The 20,921-nt window shown below is 45.9% G+C and overlaps 1 protein-coding gene across 2 annotated transcripts; it reads left to right on the plus strand.

Moving 5' to 3' along the window:
* Nucleotides 1–461: 461 nt before the first annotated feature.
* Nucleotides 462–20,710, plus strand: LOC139368575 (lysine-specific demethylase 5C-like). 2 transcript variants are annotated; one of them, XM_071107605.1, is made up of 28 exons: nucleotides 462–1,210; nucleotides 2,559–2,706; nucleotides 2,961–3,038; nucleotides 3,506–3,628; nucleotides 3,805–3,975; nucleotides 4,170–4,304; nucleotides 6,524–6,583; nucleotides 7,636–7,759; nucleotides 7,899–8,179; nucleotides 8,532–8,690; nucleotides 9,848–9,967; nucleotides 10,122–10,280; nucleotides 10,482–10,663; nucleotides 10,910–11,072; nucleotides 12,505–12,624; nucleotides 12,761–12,955; nucleotides 13,224–13,405; nucleotides 13,501–13,625; nucleotides 15,227–15,374; nucleotides 15,460–15,544; nucleotides 15,681–16,054; nucleotides 16,225–16,363; nucleotides 16,584–16,763; nucleotides 17,039–17,158; nucleotides 17,376–18,207; nucleotides 18,303–18,502; nucleotides 18,659–18,832; nucleotides 19,293–20,710. In XM_071107605.1, coding segments are annotated over exons 1-28 (4,788 nt in total). In that variant the 5' UTR covers nucleotides 462–1,208; the 3' UTR covers nucleotides 19,302–20,710. The 2 variants fall into 2 exon arrangements, with proteins under 2 accessions (XP_070963706.1, XP_070963707.1); XM_071107606.1 differs by lacking the exon at nucleotides 6,524–6,583 and having other exon boundaries at nucleotides 465–1,210.
* The last annotated feature ends 211 nt before the right edge of the window (nucleotides 20,711–20,921 follow it).

Here is a 20,921-nt window from a genome sequence, read left to right on the forward strand (position 1 = left end):
ACACGTGGGGCTCTGCCCCCACCTGCCCTGAATGAGTCTCCACTGAAAATGGTTAGGGCTATGTTATGGTTCGGTTAGGGTTATGGGTAGGGGTTAAGTTTAGGGTAGAGACAGCCCAAGGATTCTGGACAGCACTGAGCCTTTATAGCTACTGTAAACTGTGTACGTGCCTAATACCATGCCAGTAGGTATTAACTAATACCACGCCACCTGCGTGCATGCATGCACTTCTGCCATCCTCCACATCAGCATTTTTTAAACAATGGCACACGTTTTAAACTATGTACTAATTTTAAGCGTATATTAGTAAATAATTCCGTGAATGGGTATCATAATTCGTGAAGTAAGTCAAGATCTGAAAAAATGCTTCTCCGAACTACTTTCTCTAAATCGAACGAACGTGGAGGGACTAATTCCTGCCCTCTCTTCCACTCAAATAACTCAGCTGTCGTAGTAGTTGAGAGACTTGAGGTTGCGCTTAGGCAATGATGAAACTAAGATGGCGTTTAAACCCAGACAGGATGAACGGGGGATAGCGAAATTGGTCACAAATTGATTTGATGGGGACATCATTCTCAAAGAGATACTCGTTTACAAGCAAACGAGTCTTCAAATTGGATCATCTTTACACTTATAATCAAACAGAAGTGGGTATATGGGGGAAGCGACGCTGAAAACGGGCAACTTTACGTGAGCTATCTGGACCTTGCTCGCTAGCTAACGTTAGCTCGTAACATTACTAGCTACAGTAGCTAGCTAACCAGCGACAGCTCGCTAACGTAGGTAACGTTAGCCAGCCGAGCTAAACAACAACAACACTGTCATCAGGGAGGAGGGTAGTCTCAGGAGAAATAATTGTCTACGGGATTGTCCGGAGTATTTTGATTAAAAATAAAACAATTAATATCTGTCTTGGGACAGGTACGAAACAGAGAAGGAACCAATATTTCCAGTGAAACTTCCACGCCAATTCGCAGTGCTACCCGAGACCGGAGGTGCTGCCTGGGATGGGCTGAAAAGTGGAGGCCGTAACGTTAGCTTCAGCCACAGTAATCGTGACCCAGTGCTGAACAATAGACCCCGTGAGCTTTCAAGACACCTACACCGCCCATCATATTATTGGTGACACCTGAGTCCATAATTTCCTCTGATCACGTTGAACGTGTCAGGCAGAGTTGCTGTCCAAGTGCCAGCTAACGTTATCTAACATGTAAGTCTAATAACGTTAGCTAGACTCTAGCTAGCCATATTTCTTATCCGGAAAGTTAGCTAAGATGCTAGCTAGAGAAATCCTAGTTAGCAACTAACCAACTAACTACAGTGAAACTTAAAGTAAACCAAACCGCTTGAAATTGTTGTAGCCTGTCAGTCACCAAGGACCTCCCGTTATGTAGTTAGCTATGTGACAAATGACCCATATTTTGTGATGTTTGACAATGGCTATATTCATTTGTTTCTTAACTTGAATCCCCATATTTGGTCTTGCGTGGATGGATGCAATCAGGCCTTTAAATCCTGTGACGTTTTATGTTGAGATTAGGGGCTTTAGCTATATTTAGAGAATATGTCCAGCATTTGTGTAGGAAGCTTCCTCAAATGTCTTTATCATTATTTTCTATTGAAAGGAAATGTAGGAGGCCATCAGATGGGTTTTGTGAAATCAATTGTAGGAAACAAACCATATCCCAGACAGTATTTTTATATCACCAAGTATCAACATACTTTGTTAGTTAGTGTATTATTTTCTGTTGATGACCAAACACCAATTTGACCTTATGAGACAAGAATGGCACCATGTAAGAAGTGCATTATTTGCTGTGTCTGTAAGGTAGGGGGAGGGGAGAACAGTTACAAAGAACGCCTCCCCCATATTGGGTTAACAGGTTTGGGGATTTGGTGTTTTACTAGATTGAAGGTTCCATGATGTTCCAAAGACTTGTTCCAACTATTAGAACATGATTCAATTCAAATACATTATTCACAAGTAGAAGAATCATGTAATGTTTGTAAAACAATTGGCAATTCAAAATTGTAGGTTGTGTCACTTTGATCTGATGAAACACATACTCTAAAGCATTGTTAATGTATCCAATTACATTTATGGTACTGTACATATGCATTTTTGAAGAACTGGTAATCCCATAAGGAAAAATCCCTTGTGATTATTTTCTCCTTAGCCTAACTTTGAACCCAAAGTGGATATTTTCAAGAAATGCATTTGAAATATACCATTTTTATAGTAAATGTGTTATGTAGAATGCACTGTTTACAAAGACTCCAATAACTACATAAACAATCTTAGGTTTGGGGTTATGATCGGGTAAGATGGTTTTTCCAGCCTTATAAGACATGCATAAATGTATTATTCAAGAATCAATGCGTAGTCTATATATAGGGCCTGTATCATTCATTGTAATTACCATTGATTAGCAAGAACTCTTATATTTTTCCAGGACTTCTCATGGTGACAGTTATTTTGACTGCCAATCTGCTTAGCTAAGTAAGTAGCTGCACTGTGCAGTGACTTGACATGCAGATTTGACCTTACCTGTTGCCAGGGCGATGGAGGGGGAAGATTTTGTGCCTCCTCCAGAGTGCCCAGTGTTCGAGCCGTCATGGGAGGAGTTTCAGGATCCCCTGGGCTACATTGCCAAGATCCGTCCAATTGCAGAGAAGTCTGGAATCTGCAAGATTCGTCCTCCTGCTGTAAGTGTTTACTGGTGACATGCATCTATCATTTAACCCCATGAAACCTGTGCGGAGTTGAATATGGTTGTTTTCCTCTTACCTTAACCAATCTGGTGTAGTCTTACTGTTATTTGTGTTTCTTTGTGTGTCTAGCAAACACAAGTACATGTTCTCTTTCTTACAAGCTGAGCACAGGATTGAGGGATTGCAGGATGACAAGTGTTTACATCAAACATAGACAGACATTGATCAAAGCTTTCCTTTCCCCACAGGACTGGCAGCCACCCTTTGCTGTGGAGGTGGATAGCTTCCGCTTCACACCCCGTATACAGAGACTTAATGAGCTGGAGGTTCGTCTCTCTCCTCATATATTGTATCATTGTATAGTTGAGTCTCAGAAATGGAATGAATAGAACGGCCATCCCCATTCAAGTCAATGATGGGAAATGGGTAGACTGGCATCCATTTTGAGTGTATCCATGCCAGGAAGTAAAAGCAGGAAGTGTACCTGTGCTGTGAGTCAACTCAACTGACATTACACAAAATACATTCCATTGCATGAGCTACATCAGTTCGATTTTATTTAATTTTTTTACAAATCATGCTATGTTACCATGGCAATCCATCATCAGGCAGCCATTGCTCATGTTAACATGAGTTTATTAGTCACATTGCCAGGGTTAGAGCTTCCAAGCCTGTCCTATTGCTATGGGTTGATATTGAAGAACTGTTTTAGAATGTTCTGGTTGACCCAAAGATTATATTTTAGTTTTCAGTCCATTCTAATAATATTCAATCCTGACCCCCCCCCCCTTAGGCGGAGACACGAGTCAAGCTAAACTACTTGGACCGGATCGCCAAGTTCTGGGAGATCCAGGGATCCTCTCTCAAGATCCCGAACATCGAGAGGCGCATCCTGGACCTCTTCAGCCTGTCCAAGGTGCCAGAGCTGACTGACCCATTTTACAATTTCTCAGTAAACCCCCTGTTGCATGTCTTATTTCTGTAAAACTAAAAAATAAGACCTGTTGAGACTCTTACCATTGCTAACACTATCCAATAGTACTTTAGCCAGTAAAACTGAGTTGTCCGCACTTATATTATTTTGTGTTGTAGGTTGTGATAGAGGAGGGAGGGTTTGATATAGTCAGTAAGGAGAGGCGCTGGGCTCGCGTGGCCCAGAAGCTTGGCTACCCTCCAGGCAAGAACATTGGCTCCCTCCTGCGCTCACACTACGAGAGGATTGTCTACCCCTTTGAGGTGTTCCACACTGGTGCCAGCCTGCCGGTAACGCTACTCACCCACTTTGCTCCTGCTCTTTTGTGCTTACACAAGCAATCAATCAACTCTGATCTATCAAACAGAATTTGACATGCATTGACTTACATTCTTTATTTGTTAAGTCAGTTGCACTGTTTATAAATGGTGTCCATCCATAGTCATGAATGTTGAATGTTTAACCCCAGGATTTCTGTGTGTAGCAGACTAAGCCAAAGCTATATGATGGAGAGGAGGTGCATAGAGAATACAAGCCCCACTCCATCCCCCTACGCCAGTCTGTCCAGCCCTCCAAGACGAGCAGCTACGGACGCAGAGCCAATCGTCTCCAGCCAGACGTGAGTGACAGCACACAAGCTCCAATGACCGACGTACATAATTTCCCTCTTAACAGTATCAGTCGTGTGTGTAGTTCACAGATACTAATATAAGTTGGTTAATTTTACTCATTTCCATGATCGTGTTGATAGTTCCAAAGATGTAAGCATTCACTCTCCACAACCATAATCTGTTAGTAGCCATATTTAACCAGTCTCGTTCAGGAATGGGGTCCAAATCTATTCATTGGGTGGTGATGTACTGTCTTCTGAGAACTGCTAGTGAAACTACTGATCTGCACCGGTTCACAGATCTCAGCTAGGGTAACACCTGCCATTAACACATGTTACTCATAGGTTTTTCACACTGATTGTTTTATCTTCTAGGTACACATCAGTGACTGATTTGGTTAGGCAGGAAGATAAAGTTGTCATACGCCCATAGAATCATGTAATAATACTCATCTCTTACTTTTCATTCAATATCGTTGTATTCCTAAATTAATCCGATTTGAAATGACGTAATACCAAATTAGTCATTAATCCAAATGAATTGAATCTGAGTTACAGCTCTTTCTCTCCAAATTGGAAAGGAACATCTAGATGGACCCGACGATGCGCTCAGAACGCAACCAGCATGCTTGCTCTGTGTACCGCTATGCTGCCTTTTGCCCCATGTTATATGCTATATGTCACCCTATATCTCCCTCTTCCTTTCTCTCCTTCTTTCCCTCTTTCAACACCACCGATTGTTCATTTTGGTACCACTGCCATTGAACATTGCTAACCCATTGTAGTTACCTGTAGGGTACCCATGTCTTTCACCCATAGAATACATTTTGTTTGTACCATTTTTCATTTTAAAGTGGTGGTGTGGTGAGATCTTTTTGATTTGCTTCCTTGTATGCCTTACTTCAGATTTGATTTGAACAATGGAGATGCTTAAAGGGATGGTGTGATATTTTGGACATCTCCTTACCCAGAGTTAGATGAACTCATGGATACCAGAGTCTGCCTCCAGTATGAAGGACGTTTAAGGTCGTTTCGTGTGTGTGAAAGAGCGCTTTCATAACCGCTTCAAGACAAATTAGCAATGAACAGTAGCTTATTTTCCAAATATTCCAACCTAAGAAGGTATTGTCCTAAAGTTGCCGCTTTCAAGAATGAAAGTCGATAGCCTAGTGTATTATTTGCAATTTATTTTACGAGGCAACTATTGTCCAGGATTGTATAGACTAACCTAACTCACTAAGACAGCCCGGTCCTGATCAAACTCCCATCATTTGTGTGTCACACAGACACACACAAACCTGTTCCGTGCTGAAGCTCCTCTACTAGAAAAGAAAGCCCAGGCTTTCAACAACTTTATCTTATGTCGTGATTCGTACTAGTTGTAGCATTCCATTCCACACGGTTATTTTAGCCAAGTTTAAAAAAGAAAGAAAAATAAAAAAATTCAAATAAATGTGACTAGTTTGGTTGGTCAATATAAGTGTTTTATGGGTACATAATCATGATGGGACATAGGTTGCCCAGCTGTAACTGGAAATCTACCAGAACAGCTAGCACTGGCTGCAGAGCCATACAAATGGTGTCCGTGATTTAATCTGACCCTGGGTAAGTAGAGAAAGGGCTTAAAATCTTTCACTGTCCCATTAAACTTTACACTGAGATGTCATCGGATTGGTCAGAGCCCACCATAAGAATCTGATGATATGGTTTTGTTTTAAACCCACGTATGCATCCCTGTGTGTTTAATTTTCCGCTGAAATGTTTTATTACCTAGGCCAGGGGTCTCCAACCCTGTTCCTGGAGAGCTACCCACCAGTGGACTTTCGCCCCAACCCAAGTTGTCACTATCCTAGTTCAGCTTATCAACCAGCTAATTGATTAGAATCGGGTGTGCTAGATGAGGGTTGGCATGAACCTGCAGGACGGTAGCTCTCCAGGTACAGGGTTGGAGAGACCTAGGCTATGCGTTCCCTGAGGGCTCAGTTCTAAACAGATCAAAAAGACCTTGTGATGTGATCAGTACAAGCACAGCTATATTTGGCAAATACATGGTCTACCCACGCCTGTTACAGTCAAACACAAGTCATTCTATTTCATCACACCAGATTTCCATTTCTTCATATACATTTTCACTCTTCCAATGGCTGTTTTTTTCTTCTCCTCAGCCATTTCTTTTTCTTCCTCCTCCTGTCTCAGTTCTTTGTTGCTGTTGTTGTCTTCCTATGCAGGGTCCAGAGGATTCTGCCCCCCACCCTCTCTCCACTGGCTCTCAACACATCTCTACATCGGTACTGCCTGTCTCTCTTGAGCACAATGCGAGTCCTCGCTCTCTCCTGGCTCTACCCTCGCCCCATGTCTCTATCTGGCTCGGTTTCTCGAGCAGCAAACCCCTCGCTCTCTCCCGGCTCTACCCTTGCCCCATGTCTCTATCTGGCTCGGTTTTTCTAGCAGCAAACCTCTCTCTCTCTCTCTCTCTCACTTTTTTTTTTTTTGCGGCAGGGCCCTTGTTGTCCTTTTCTAACTCTTAGCAAACATCACCATTCAACAGCCTAGCATCAAGCTTTCGCTGTCTTTAGCCCTTATCCCACTCACTCACCCACCCACTCACTGTTTGTCCCTGGCAACAACTTATGCAAATGCATAAGCAATTATCTGTCTTGCCTGTACTTGTTTATGAAATCCGTGTGAATCGCTCTCTCTCCTCTTATCTCTTTTCTGTTAGTCAGTCTCTGTGCGTCCTTTCTTAATGCTTCCATTCCCTCACTTCTGCAGCGCTATTGTGTGACTGCATGTGTTCTGCTGAGTGCAGTTGAACTCCAGTGGGTTGTGTTTGACAAGAACCCTGTTAGACACTCCACTTGGCCTTTTGAGAAAGTAAAATATTTGGAAAATGCAAACGCAGCTTTGTGCATTTTATGCTCTGAATCATTGCCCCTTCAAAAGTTTTACAGATTTCGGATCTGAGGCAGATGACGCCTCACAACCTCGACTTGAGTGCATTTTTAATTGTATTAATCACTCAGCTGAGTTAAGACTTGTATGTAGGTTCCCCAAATTAGTTTCCTTTGTTGGTACGTGTGTCTAGACGTGTGTTTGGATGCTTTTTCTTATAACACGGTGGTGGATCGTTACCTTTGTTTAATAACTGTCAATACACAAAGATGTACTGTATGGAGAGGTTGTACTCTCCTTGCTGACCCTCTAGTACTACTATTCTACCTTATCCTCACACCATCTCCTGACCCCTCTGCTTCTCCATTCCCTCTCAGTATACCTGAAAGTGTATTGGTGTTGCTCCCATCGCATCTCCCTACTGACTTTTTGCCATCTGTCACCCTAGCCTGATCCCACAGAGGAGGACATAGAGAAGAATCCAGAGCTGAAGAAACTACAGATTTACGGTGCAGGGCCTAAGATGATGGGGCTAGGACTGGTGCCCAGGAATAAGAGCATTCCCAAGAAAGGTAACACAAATCTGCTACAGTTCTTCACCTCCCCTAGTTGGGTCTGAAATGTGGGCTCTGGTCATAAAGTAGTATCATATAGAATACGGTGCAATTTTGGATGCATGTTGACCACTTCTCCGATTTCCCCTCCTTCCAGAAGAGCTGCCTCAGACTGTGACTGTCCGGGCTGCAGCTCCTGCTGTCCAGGTCAAGGAGCAGCCAGGGGAGGTCAAAGAGAAAGGAGGAGATGGCAGCACAACCACAACGGAGCCTCCTCCCTCTGATGCCACGATAAAGAGTGAGGTGAAGAAAGAGGAAGAGAAACATGAAGGTGGAGCAGCTCACGACAGCGGGGACCAAGACAGTGGTGAAAACGGTGACGGGCCCTGCACCAAGATGACCATGAGGCTGAGACGTAACCTCGGCAACCCTCAGTTTGTAAGGGCCTTGGCCTCCATTCACGCTTATGGGCAAGTTATACAGGCACAGATTAAGGCTTATCCTGGACTAAGAAGCATGGTCACTGGAGATTCTCTGTCTGGGAATCCAGCCCTGTAGATTATGTCTGATCCAAAATCAGATGTTATAGCTATTTGAATCATAAGGTGGCAATTTAAATGGGGAAATAAATAAAGCTAGTTGAAAACCATCTATGCTGCCAGTAATTTAATGGGTAAACAATTTACATGTGATATGTTGTTAGTCAGCTCCTTTCCAACATATTTGAGTGTGGCAATTTAAATGCAGAACTTTAAATCTGTTTCACTTATCTGTTCTGTGTTCTGCTAAGGTGGATTCGTTTGTGTGCCGGATGTGTGGCCGTGGCGACGAGGATGAGAAGCTCCTACTGTGTGACGGTTGTGATGACAACTACCACACCTTCTGTCTGCTGCCCCCTCTCACTGAGGCCCCCAAGGGCAACTGGCGCTGTCCAAAATGTGTGGCTGAGGTGAGAGCGTCATGAACCACGTTTCCATCCACAGAGTAGTCATACCGTCTATGAATAAATGATTACGACAGCTGTGATGGAAACAGGAAGTTTTGGTACAATTTCATAAATGCCACCAGATAATTTGTTCAATCGACATGGTGGGATCTTTTTGTGTCGGTAAAAGTAATTACCTGTATGGGAGAAATGGCAGTGAAAACGTTATTTTTTAAAAAAATGAGTAAATATTGATATATTAACCATCATATCGAAGTAAACTTGGAGTCACGCGATGACATGTGTGGTCCTCCCACTACGACTCGGGAAACCATGCAGTGTATTAGGCTACAGATGAAATAAGTTATGGTGAACTTCACAGGGTGGTGAAAGTGCACAGTGATGAGCTTGATGCCCCTTTCAATAAATACGGAGGGTCTTATTCTGGTGACATGATGATTGATGCTTGACTGCTGTTTGACAAATGTAAATATTCTCTCTCTTATCTATAATAATGTCATACTATCATACCCCCCACTGAATCTGCCAGCTGTTGGCTAGAGTGCACGTGCGTAGACCAGAGTAGACTTATTATCTATTTTACCCAACAGTTTCTGTGACAAAACTATCAGTAGAGTAGAACATGTGATGGAAACGCATCGAACTCTCAGTTTTTTTATTCGGTACATGAGAAAGTCCATTTTGTGTGCACTTCCTCATCACACACTGATTTGGTGGAAACACGCATATTTTCTTTATGCAGATATTTGAATAGTCACACATTCATCTGTCACCGATTGGATGGAAAACTAGCTATTGAGACCCACAACATCCTGTTTTCAAACAAACATCCTGCTATGTGGCTGCAGCCATCCACCGTCTAATTAATCTGGAGCCTCTGTGTGTATATTTTAACCTGAGGAGTCTGGAGTCATTGAAGCAGTTTTCTGGTAGATGTAGCTTGTAGGGGAAACGTGTGTTTGATGGAACCCGGGGCTGGATACCTGGTCAGGAGAATTCTGTCTATTGAACACAGGCTATTGACATGTAAACCTGTCAGGAAAAACTCTGGGCATAAACTTTTGCATTCTAGTCATCTGTATGTCTGGTAACTATTTGATTTTCCTCCTTCCAATCCATTTCTTCAATGGCCTCTTGTCTGCCTCTCTTCTTCCCTCCAGGAGTGTAAGAGGCCAGCGGAGGCCTTTGGTTTTGAGCAGGCTACTAGGGAATACACCCTGCAGAGTTTTGGGGAGATGGCCGACACCTTCAAAGCAGACTACTTCAACATGCCTGTCCATGTAAGTGCGCCTGTACAAACAATAAATGAATGCTTTGCTCTGATGTGGAGATAAACTAGTCCTTACTGATGAAGACATGCTAGTTGATTATATTGATACATTATTCTTTGAGTTGAGTTGTTTTGTTGTGTTTGTTACAAATGTCTGTGTGTAGATGGTTCCAACAGAGCTGGTGGAGAGAGAGTTCTGGCGGTTGGTCAGTAGTATAGAGGAGGACGTGACAGTGGAGTATGGAGCCGACATCCACTCTAAAGAGTTTGGCAGTGGATTCCCCATGAACAACGGCATGAAGAACCTCTCACAAGAGGAAGCGGTAACTAGCTATCAGCCTTTTCATATTTCACTCATGTTGTCTTCTCCTTTTATTAGTGCTTTAAATATACAGTGTTTGTCTATTCCGCTCTCATTGATATGCCATTAATATGATCCTTGTACAACATGTATAAAACAATATATATTTCCTCCAGAACTGAACCTGCACAGTTTAGTCTGACCCTCTTGCTGCCCTCTGCAGGACTATGCCCGGAGTGGCTGGAACCTGAACGTGATGCCAGTTCTGGAGCAGTCCCTGCTGTGCCACATCAACGCAGACATCTCTGGCATGAAGGTGCCCTGGCTCTACGTGGGCATGGTCTTCTCCGCTTTCTGCTGGCACATAGAAGACCACTGGAGCTACTCCATCAACTACCTGCACTGGTAAAGAGGACACTAACTGTACAGTACACAAAACATTACAACCCCTACAGGTGACATGGGGCATTTATAGGTAGTTCATCTGTAGATGTTTGAGATTGTCCTTTTATGTCCGATAGCTTTATACAGGACTATGTACTGACTGATAGATATGGTTAGTGAGAAACGCTGTTCTCATCTCCCCCTCTCTCTCCCCTCGCTGTTCCCTTTACCTCTCCCTCCTCTCTCTGTCCCCCTCTCCTCCTCCAGGGGTGAGCCTAAGACGTGGTACGGGGTTCCCTCTGTAGCAGCAGAGCAGTTAGAGGAGGTGATGAAGAAGCTGACCCCAGAGCTGTTTGAGTTCCAGCCTGACCTCCTCCACCAGCTGGTCACTATTATGAACCCCAACATCCTCATGGCTCACGGGGTCCCGGTAAGTCACACACACACACCAGAGTATGTGAGCAGAGAGTGGAGGGTGCCCAATTTGACTGGAGCGTGGAGCGAGTTTCCCAAAGGCTGGAGCATCGGCCTTCTCACCCTCTCCAATTTCACTTCACAAGCTCAGGGCATGCCCGGCCCAGCATGCATTTGTAGTCTACTTGTTTGCTCCTCTAGCCCCTTGCTGTAGCTACTGTCATGGAGTTAAATATTTTCATAAAGACACTGATATAAAACACAGCTGCTAAATCAAGGTGACTTACAAAGATGAGGACCAAGAGAGGGAGTGCAGTGATGTAATGTCCACAACTAAAGAATCATTGTGGAATCTGAAAAGACAGGTATCCCGAAAGCATGAGGGTGTCCTTGGTACGTGCACAGGCTAACAGAAAGGAATGAGATGGGTAGTTAGCTAAGTGTGTCATTGTAGCAAAGTATTTCTAAACCAAAAATCTGATCTCTTAAAATGTTTGTTCTGTTATCTAGGCAACAGGCAGTCATTGATTTTGGCCCTATAGGCCTGGCATATTACCTCTTTCAAGGAGATTTCTGTTTTTATAGGGTTATTTTTCTTCAAATCCTTTAGGCCTACATACATACAGAAGAACTACTACGCCCAGCCTGGCAAGAGTGGCCAAAAGGGTGTTTATCATCCCCAGTGTCTCCACAAGGCTGCTGGCCTGCTATCCAGGCACCATCACATGAGCCTGAAGACACAGACTGGCCAAACTTGTGTTTTTAAAATTGAATTCCAAGGCGCTGTAGATGGAGCCTAGTAAAGCATTTTTTTGTTTAAATTGTAATTAATTCTAAGTAACAGCCTATATGTGCAATTTATAGACACTAATGATTTAATAAAACAAGTTTGATCAAATGCTGAGCGCTTAAGGTCCCTGCCAGCCTAGTGTGTCGTACTTGCAAATGCTTCACAATTTTTCTTGAAGTCTTGAAATAATATAGCCTAAATCAAAAAAAGTTTTTTTTATCTTAGCCCTCCCATCTGGTTCCTGTTTTAAATACCGTTTAATACAACATGAGTTGTAATTAAACTTAGACACCTTTTCATGTTCTTTATTAAAATACTTTTCATTAAAATCATATGGTTTGTTTTCAGTACTTCAAAACCAGATGGTAGGTAGTTACAAAAATAGATGGGTGTCTAAAAAGTGATTTTAATGAATGGAGCGTATATGGAGCGTATATGGAGCGACGTGGCGTACCGCTCCATGGGCGGCTTTTCCAACCTCTCAACTCCACTCACATACTGACTGACACACACTTAGGATTGCAAGTAACACACACAACCTATCATACCCATACTACACCTCATAATATTATGGAGTTGAGATTATGACAAATAAATGCGAGATATATTTGTGGACGATGGCCATTCTGATGAGTCCCTTGTGGCATTTGATCGACAGGTTGTGCGTACCAACCAATGTGCTGGCGAGTTTGTCATCACTTTCCCCAGAGCCTACCACAGCGGCTTCAATCAGGGATACAACTTTGCTGAAGCTGTAAACTTTTGCACTGCAGACTGGGTAAGGCTCTCATCTGTGTCCTGAGAACTAAACTGACTCTAATCTTCCCAACTAGGTCTCTATACCTATCCTAATGGGAGTGTCGTACTTTGTTTTCAAATTGTCTCTTGCATTCACACCTACCCCCGTCCGTCAGCTGCCCGCAGGGCGCTCCTGTATCGAGCACTACCGTCGTCTGCGACGGTACTGTGTTTTCTCCCACGAGGAGCTGACCTGTAAGATGGCCGCCTGCCCAGAGAAGCTAGACCTCAACCTGGCCGCTGCCACGCACAGAGAGATGTTCAGCATCGTCCAGGAGGAGAGGGAGCTACGCAAGGGCTTGCTGGAGAGGGTGAGACTAATACATTTGAAGGGAATGGATGTTTACTCTGGGTCTCCTATAGGCCTGTCTGTGGTTTGGTCACTGACTTGAGCACTCAGTGAAATTACTTTGTGGTGTGTGTGAGTTGTTTGATTGTTGTGGCTTCTTGCGCTATATTGACTGTTTGGTTTATGTGAGTTAGTGGTGTATGTTGTGTAATACTGACTGTGTGTGTGTGTAAAGCAGTGTTGCTTGGCTGTGTGTGGTTTCTTAAATCCCTGTGTGTGTGTTCTCTCAGGGCATCACAGAGGCTGAGAGGGAGGCGTTTGAGCTGCTACCTGATGATGAGAGGCAGTGTGATAATTGCAAGACCACCTGCTTCCTGTCGGCCCTGGCCTGTTCAAACTGCACTGAACGCCTCGTCTGTCTCTACCACACTCAGGACCTCTGTAACTGCCCCACAGACAAACTCTACCTCAGGTACGACTGAGTCTCTCTCGCGCTTTCTCTCTACGTATCCTTTCTTTACCGCTAGCGCCTCACACCTGACTCCTCCAATTTCCTTCTCCCTACAGGTACAGGTACACACTGGATGAGCTGCTGGCCATGTTACACCGGCTCAAAGTGCGAGCTGAGTCGTTTGATTCCTGGGCCAACAGAGTGAAAGAGGCTCTGGAGCAGGAAGAGGGCAACAAGACAGGTCAGAACTACACACCCATAGACACAAACTATACACTTGACAAGTATACCGCTCTATACTCTTGTGTGGCTGAACCACACCTCTGTAACTGAATGTCCCCAAAGAAATGTCTTAACCTCTCTGGGATCGTTCGGGACGCTAGCGTTCCACCTCGCCAACAGCCAGTGAAAGTGCAGGGCGCCAAATTCAAAATAACAGAAATCTCAATTAAAATTCCTCAACTACAGTGGGGCAAAAAAGTATTTAGTCAGCCACCAATTGTGCATGTTCTCCCACTTAAAAAGATGAGAGAGGCCTGTAATTTTCATCATAGGTACATTTTCGGCGAAAGCAGAACATATCATTATGTTAGGTCAGCAACTAGTCACAGAAAGCATTCGGCCATTTTCCAACCAAAGAGGTGTCACAAAAAGCAGAAATATAGATAAAATTAATCACTAACCTTTGACGATCTTCATCAGATGACACTCCCAGGACTCAATATTACACAATACATGTATGTTTTGCTTGATCAAGTTCATATTTATATCCAAAAACATCAGTTTACATTGGCTCCGTGTTCAGAAATGCCTCCAAAACATCCGGAGAAATTGCAGAGCCACATCAAATAACAGAATTACTCATCATAAACTTTGATGAAAGATACATGTTTTACATAGAATTAAAGATAAACTTGTTCTTAATGCAACCGCTGTGTCAGATTTCAAAAAAGCTTTACGGCAAAAGCACAATATTCAATCGTCTGAGAACAGCATTCAGCCACAAATGCAAGCCATACAGTTACCCGCCAAGTTGTGGAGTCAACAAAAGTCATAAATAGCATTATAAATCTTCACTTACCTTTGCTGATCTTCGTCGGAATGCACTCCCAGGACTCCCACTTCCACAAGAAGTGTTCATTTTATTCGATTACATCCATATTTATGTCCAAATACCTCAGTTTCGTTTGCATTTAGTTCACTATTCCAAAGGAACAATGTGCGAGTGCAAAATCCAGACGAAAAGTCAAGAGTTCCATTACAGTTTGTAGAAACATGTCAAACGATGTTTACAATCAATCCTTAGGGTCTTTTTATAATAAATCTTCTATTATATTCTAACCGGACAATAACGTATTCATTACAGAGGGAAAAGAAGGCACGGCGCGCAGTAAACAACTGATTGGCCACAGCCTAGTCCACTTGTTGAAACAGCTCTTATTCGACACCCTTCCACAATAGAAGCCTCAAACAACTTTCTAAAGACTGACATCTGCTGGAAGCCTTGAAGTGCAATCTGGCCCCATAGACCCAGCATATTGGATAGGCAATCACATAAATTAAACTACAAACCTCAGATTTCCCACTTCCTGGTTGGATTTGTCTCAGGTTTTCGCCTGCCACATGAGTTATGTTATACTCACAGACATCATTCAAACAGTTTTATAAACTTCAGAGTGTTTTCTATCTAATACTACTAATAATAAGCATATATTAGCATCTGGGACAGAGTAGCATGCAGTTTACTCTGGGCACCTTATTCATCCAAGCTACTCAATACGGCCCGGCCCCCCTGTCACCAAGAAGTTAAGAGTGAATGAAAATGCATATTGACTTCTCCAGGTGTCACGGATCTGGAGGTGCTGAAGGCAGAGGCAGCAGAGAAGAAGTTTCCTGACAACGAGCTGCTCCAGAGACTCAACACTACCCTCACTGACACACAGCACTGTCAGCAGACCAGCACTGAGCTCCTCAACAAGACACTGACCAGGTAACACCCACTGCCTTACCCAATGCATTTAGCTCCACGGTGACTTGCATACACCATAACAAACATTGCTGTGTATGTGTTGCAGGAGGATGACCCTGGCTGAACTCAAGGCTCTAGTGGAGAAGATGGAGAACCTGCCCTGTGTGATAAGCCAGCTGGAGGACGTACAGGTGAGTAGCCTCCAGCTGGACCTGAGCCACCAGAGAGAAACCAGTAACTCTGCTGTAGCTGTAACGTTGTTAATGTCCGGCCCTCTCTTCCTTCCCTACTTCCTCTCATTCCTTTTTAATTCCTCCTTTCTCTCAGGCGGTCCTGCATACGATAGAGGAATTCCAGACTCAGGCCCAGGCTCTAGTGAGCGACAGGGACTGGCGGCGAGACGCCCCTCCCCCAGAGCAGCTTCAGGCCCTGTTGGAGCAGGGGGCTGGCTTACCTGTCGATGCCCCTGAGTGTGAGCTCCTGAAGGGGATGCAGGAGCAGAGCCGCTGGCTAGGCGAGGTGCGCCGGACCATGGGTCCCGAGGGGAGTGAGGTGACCCTGGTGGTCCTCAGGAACCTGATGGAGGCGGGCTGCATCGTGCCCCAGAGCGTCTCTGTGGAAACGGCCATGGCGGAGCTACAGGAGCTGCTGACGATAGCAGAACGCTGGGAGGAGAAGGCCCAGATCTGTTTGGAGCAACGGTGAGGGACACCTCATACTGACTCACTCTTTCATTCTCTCTTTCACCACCATTCTTTCTCTCCTCACTGTCTCACCCACAGACTCATCGCTCGTTCTTTTAGACTCACTCACTGTTCTCAGGCTGTTTTGCTGTTCCTAATGTCCCCTCTCTCTTCTGGTGTGATTGCAGGCAGAAGCACCCTCTGTCCACCTTGGAGGCCATAGTGAACGAGGCCCAGCTCATCCCAGTCAAGCTGCCCAACATCCTGTCTCTCCAGGGCTGTCTGAGCCGGGCCAGGGCCTGGGTCACTGACCTGGAGGAGATCCAGGCAAGTAGCACCAACTCTTACTGTCTGTCATAACCTGGGCCACGTTCAATTGGCAAACGTTGTGCAATGTTGCAAATAGGAAATGCCTGAATACAGGTCAGATAAGTATACTTGTTCTACAATGTACATGTCTATGACATTGTTCTGTTTAGTTGTGCCCTACTAAACGTAACCCAAGCTTGTCCTCTCTTCCTCTCACGTGTGTGTGTGTGTACTGTAGAATGGGGAGCACTACCCGTGTCTGGATGACCTGGAGGGCCTGGTGGCGATAGGGAGAGACCTGCCAGTCAGGATGGAGGAGCTGAGGCAGCTGGAGCTGCAGGTAGCCAGCGCCCACTCCTGGAGAGACAAGGCCTCCAAGACCTTCCTGAAGAAGAGCAGCCAGCACAGCCTGCTACAGGTCAGAGGTGGTGCTTGTGTGGGCCTGCTTAGTTCTTCATTTACAGCTGTTTTGCCCCGCACATATCAATCACGCTTAGTGGAGAGGGAGGGAAGCCTTGGGACATAGATAGTCATAGTATCTATCTGCAAACTTTGTTGAACTAAGTCTTGGGTGTATGTGAACATTGTCTGCCCTGACATTCTATGTGAGTGTATTAGCCAGTAGTGTGTGTGTGTGTGTTAACATGTGACTCTTACAAACACCTTGAGCCTCACAACTTTGTCTTGCTGTAGGTGTTGTGTCCGTGCGTGGAGAAGCGTAAAACGAGGGGAGAGGAGACGGGTTGTTTAGATGACACCGATACCAACACTCTGGGGCTTTCTGCTCAGGACCTGAGAGACCCTGGAGCCATTGTGAGTCTGCATGGAGTCTGGCCTAGCCACACAGTATGGCTGTCGGGTTCTAGTCTGTTCAGTGTGTTAGTGTTACCTACCAATTTCAGAATGTCATATCCAAACAACTTGATTAGTCACAAGGCAGTTTCTATTAGGGCTACAGCGACGCTTCAGTCACATGCAAACAGCATGCAGAGACCATTAAAAAGTGCATAATCCGTCTGTCCCCCTCTAGGTGACGGCGTTTAAAGAAGGAGAGCACCAGGAGAAAGGGGCTCTGCTGAGGCTCCAGCAGGACAACCTGTCTAAACCAGGTGTGGAGAAGAAGGAGAAAGAGGTAAAGACTGAGCAGGAGGACAAGGAGAACGGAGGTGGGAGGTGGGGGGAGGACCCCATGGAGCTGGACACAGCTCTCCACTCTGAGAACTGTGGAAAGGGGAACGGGGACAGTAACCACACAACGACAGGCAGTGCCTCTCCTCCCCAGTCAGTGTGTGTGTGTGGCCGGGCGCCTCGCCCACCTCTGCTGCGCTGCCACCTGTGTAAAGACTGGTTCCACGGTGGGTGTGTCCCGTTCCCCTCCCTCCTGCTCCCCTCCTCAGCGCCCCCCACCAACCCCCTCTGCTGGTGGGACTGGGACTCACGCTTCCTGTGCCCCCGGTGCCAGCGCTCGCGGCGCCCGCGTCTGGAGACCATCCTGGCCCTGCTGGTGGCGCTCCAGAGGCTGCCCGTCCGTCTGCCAGAGGGAGAGGCTCTGCAGTGTCTCACAGAGAGGGCCATCACCTGGCAGGGGCGCGCCAAGGAGGCACTGGACAGCCCAGAGATACAGGGAGCACTAGAGAGGCTGCAGGAGCTTAAACAGAACCAGCCTCACAGGGAGGGAGAGGAGGATGGGAAGAAAGGGAACTCTGAGTCGGTGATAGTGCTGTCGGATTCTGAGGGAGGGGAGGGAGAGGGAGTGATAGACCTCACAGAGGAGAACTCTCCCAAGAAGACCCCAAAGAAAGAGATGAACGGTGGCACGCAGGCTGGATGTGAAAACGGCATAAGCCGTTACAATGTAACAGGTTAGTAGCCAATATTGTAACACCTCCAGTCCATGATGTAACCCAAGAGACTTTTTCTCCTGTGTCTGACTGTACCCCTCTGTATCTCCACCCAGGTGTGGGCTCTCTGCTGCCGCTGGTCCCTTCACTAAAAGGCCCAGTGATAGAGCTGTCCCTGACCACCAGGACCCAGCTAGAGGAGTTGCAGCTGGAGGGAGACCTGCTGGAGGTGTCTCTGGACCAGACCAGCACCATCCACAGGGTCCTCCAGGCCGCTTCAGAGCCACAGAGACACACACTCCAAACACTCATACTGGTGAGTGACCAGGAAACCTTTACCATTTAGTGTATGTTGTAATAGCTTAAATCCAATTCCCATTTAGTTATAGTCAGTAGCTCTATTAGTTTTAAACTGTCTGAATAGTGTGGGTTGATGTATCATGTTTTGTCCTGCCTCCCCTTCTCTCTTCAGATTGAGCTCCAGGAGCAGAAAGGGGCGGGCCGTGGGGGGCGGGCCAAGGACAAGAGGAAGAGGAAGAGCCAGAGGGGCGACACAGGGGCGGAGGGAGGACCCCGGTCCCAGGACACCTCAGAGTCCAAGAAGACCCGGCCCCTCAACCACATTCCCATCCAGACACACCCCGAGGTAACGCTCACCCAGACACACCCCGGGGTGACGCTCACCCAGACACACCCCGGGGTGACGCTCACCCAGACACACCCCGGGGTGACGCTCACCCAGACACACCCCGGGGTGACGCTCACCCAGACACACCCCGGGGTGACGCTCACCCAGACACACCCCGGGGGGACGCTCACCCAGACACACCCCGGGGGGACGCTCACCCAGACACACCCCGGGGTGACGCTCACCCAGACACACCCCGGGGTGACGCTCACCCAGACACACCCCGGGGTGACGCTCACCCAGACACACCCCGGCTCTTTTGTTTATTTTCTATTTTTAGTCCCTCGTGTATTTTTAAAAACTTTTGTTCGAGATAATTAGTTGCATTACTTATTTGAAAGAAGTTGAACCAGTTAAACTCATGCTTCTTTCTCTCTCTCTCCAACGGTCTTTGTTTCCGTTTCTTCCTCTCCCTCAGATCTTATGATATGGTTATGGATGCAACACTGGAGAAAGGAATGGTCAGACGTTTGGAGATAATAGAATGGACAGATCACTCTGGGCCGGAAGACAGCGTCAAACTGTGGAAGGAAAGATGCAGGCCATCCCCCCCTGTCTACAGCTCCCCCACCCGTCTACAGCTCCCCCACCCGTCTACAGCCCCCCACCCGTCTACAGCCCCCCACCCGTCTACAGCCGCCCCCCCCCGTCTACAGCCCCCCCACCCCTCTACAGCCCCCCACCCGTCTACAGCCGCCCCCCCCCCCCCCGCCCCCCCACCCGTCTACAGCTCCTCCACCCGTCTACAGCTCCCCCACCCGTCTACAGCCCTCCCACCCGTCTACAGCCCTCCCACCCGTCTACAGCCCTCCCACCCGTCTACAGCCCTCCCACCCGTCTACAGCTCCCCCACCCGTCTACAGCTCCCCCACCCGTCTATCCCGTCTTCTTAAACACTAACACAGTGGTTCTCTATTTCTGAGCTCCTACATCTAGATTCTACACTCCTGTCTAATTCTCCTGCCCTCCCACTCTGATCTTTCTCTTCCGACCCTGTACTTTACACCCCCCCCCCCGTCTCTTTCGCTATCTACCTCCCTCCATCCTCCCAGTGAACGTGTTCGGAGTGTGTGAGCTGGCTTCGTCATTGGAGAGTGTCTTGGTCTTAATTAGGGATCCAGGTCAGTCAGTCGGTATGCTATGTGTTTTCAGCTCTATTAAATGCTAGTTTAGGCCTCAAACAGACAGACACAGTGGTCCGGTTAAGTTGACCCACACTTACCCACTTACTGAAGTAGAAATGAATGATATTGATTTATTTTTCTGGGGTTTTTGGGCATGAAGCTTACATACAGCTGAAGTTCAGTACGGTGGAAGGTTGTGAATCACAGCAGATCATAGGTGTCGATGGTCACCGTGGTATTTTTTTGTATTTGATCTTGTTTGTTGAGGCTGGGTTGTCAGAGGGGATTTTGCATTTTGAATAAAACCCATTTGGATATTTTGGGAATGTTTTTTGGTGCTACTTTCCCAAAATAGGTATCTCTTTCATTCTCTCACTTACTTGCTCTTGCGCTCCTTCACTACTCTCTCTTTCATTAGTTTGGATCCCCTCAGATTTATCCTTTTCTGTTTTTGTCTCTTCTTCCCCCTCTCTCACTCTCTCCCTTTCTCTCTCACTCTCTCCCTTTCTCTCTCCACTTCCAAACTAAAGTAACACTTCACTTTATCACAATTTACTTTTTCTCCTCTTGGTTAAAATAATAATTATTATTGGTATTGATATTGCAGACACACAGTTGTCGTGCGTTTGTGTATAAACTTTTCATTTCAATGTTGCCTTTTTGTTTCTTTTCACTCTTGTTAGAAAATAAAAGTTTAGAATTGTTTTAGGAATCTTTTGACTCCTGTCCTTTTTTCCATCTGAATTTCTTTACGTGGTTTGACAGAATAGTGAAATGTGTGGTGCTGAATCGATCAGTACACTCCTTGTGTTGTGAACCTAAACCACAGGTGTAGTTGTTCCTGACCTTCAGCAACTCCCTTGGGACAGTTTTGAGCATGGTGCTGTATGACAGAAAATATGCCAACAATTCAAAGGACGAAA

The sequence above is a fragment of the Oncorhynchus clarkii genome, chromosome 16, assembly GCF_045791955.1.
Source record: "Oncorhynchus clarkii lewisi isolate Uvic-CL-2024 chromosome 16, UVic_Ocla_1.0, whole genome shotgun sequence".
NCBI lineage: Eukaryota > Metazoa > Chordata > Actinopteri > Salmoniformes > Salmonidae > Oncorhynchus > Oncorhynchus clarkii.

Coding starts and splice junctions, on each gene's coding strand:
- LOC139368575 (XM_071107605.1), top strand. Junction 6,584..7,635: donor CTCAACACATCTCTACATCG/GTACTGCCTGTC, acceptor CTGTCACCCTAG/CCTGATCCCACAGAGGAGGA. Junction 11,073..12,504: donor TCATGGCTCACGGGGTCCCG/GTAAGTCACACA, acceptor TTTGATCGACAG/GTTGTGCGTACCAACCAATG.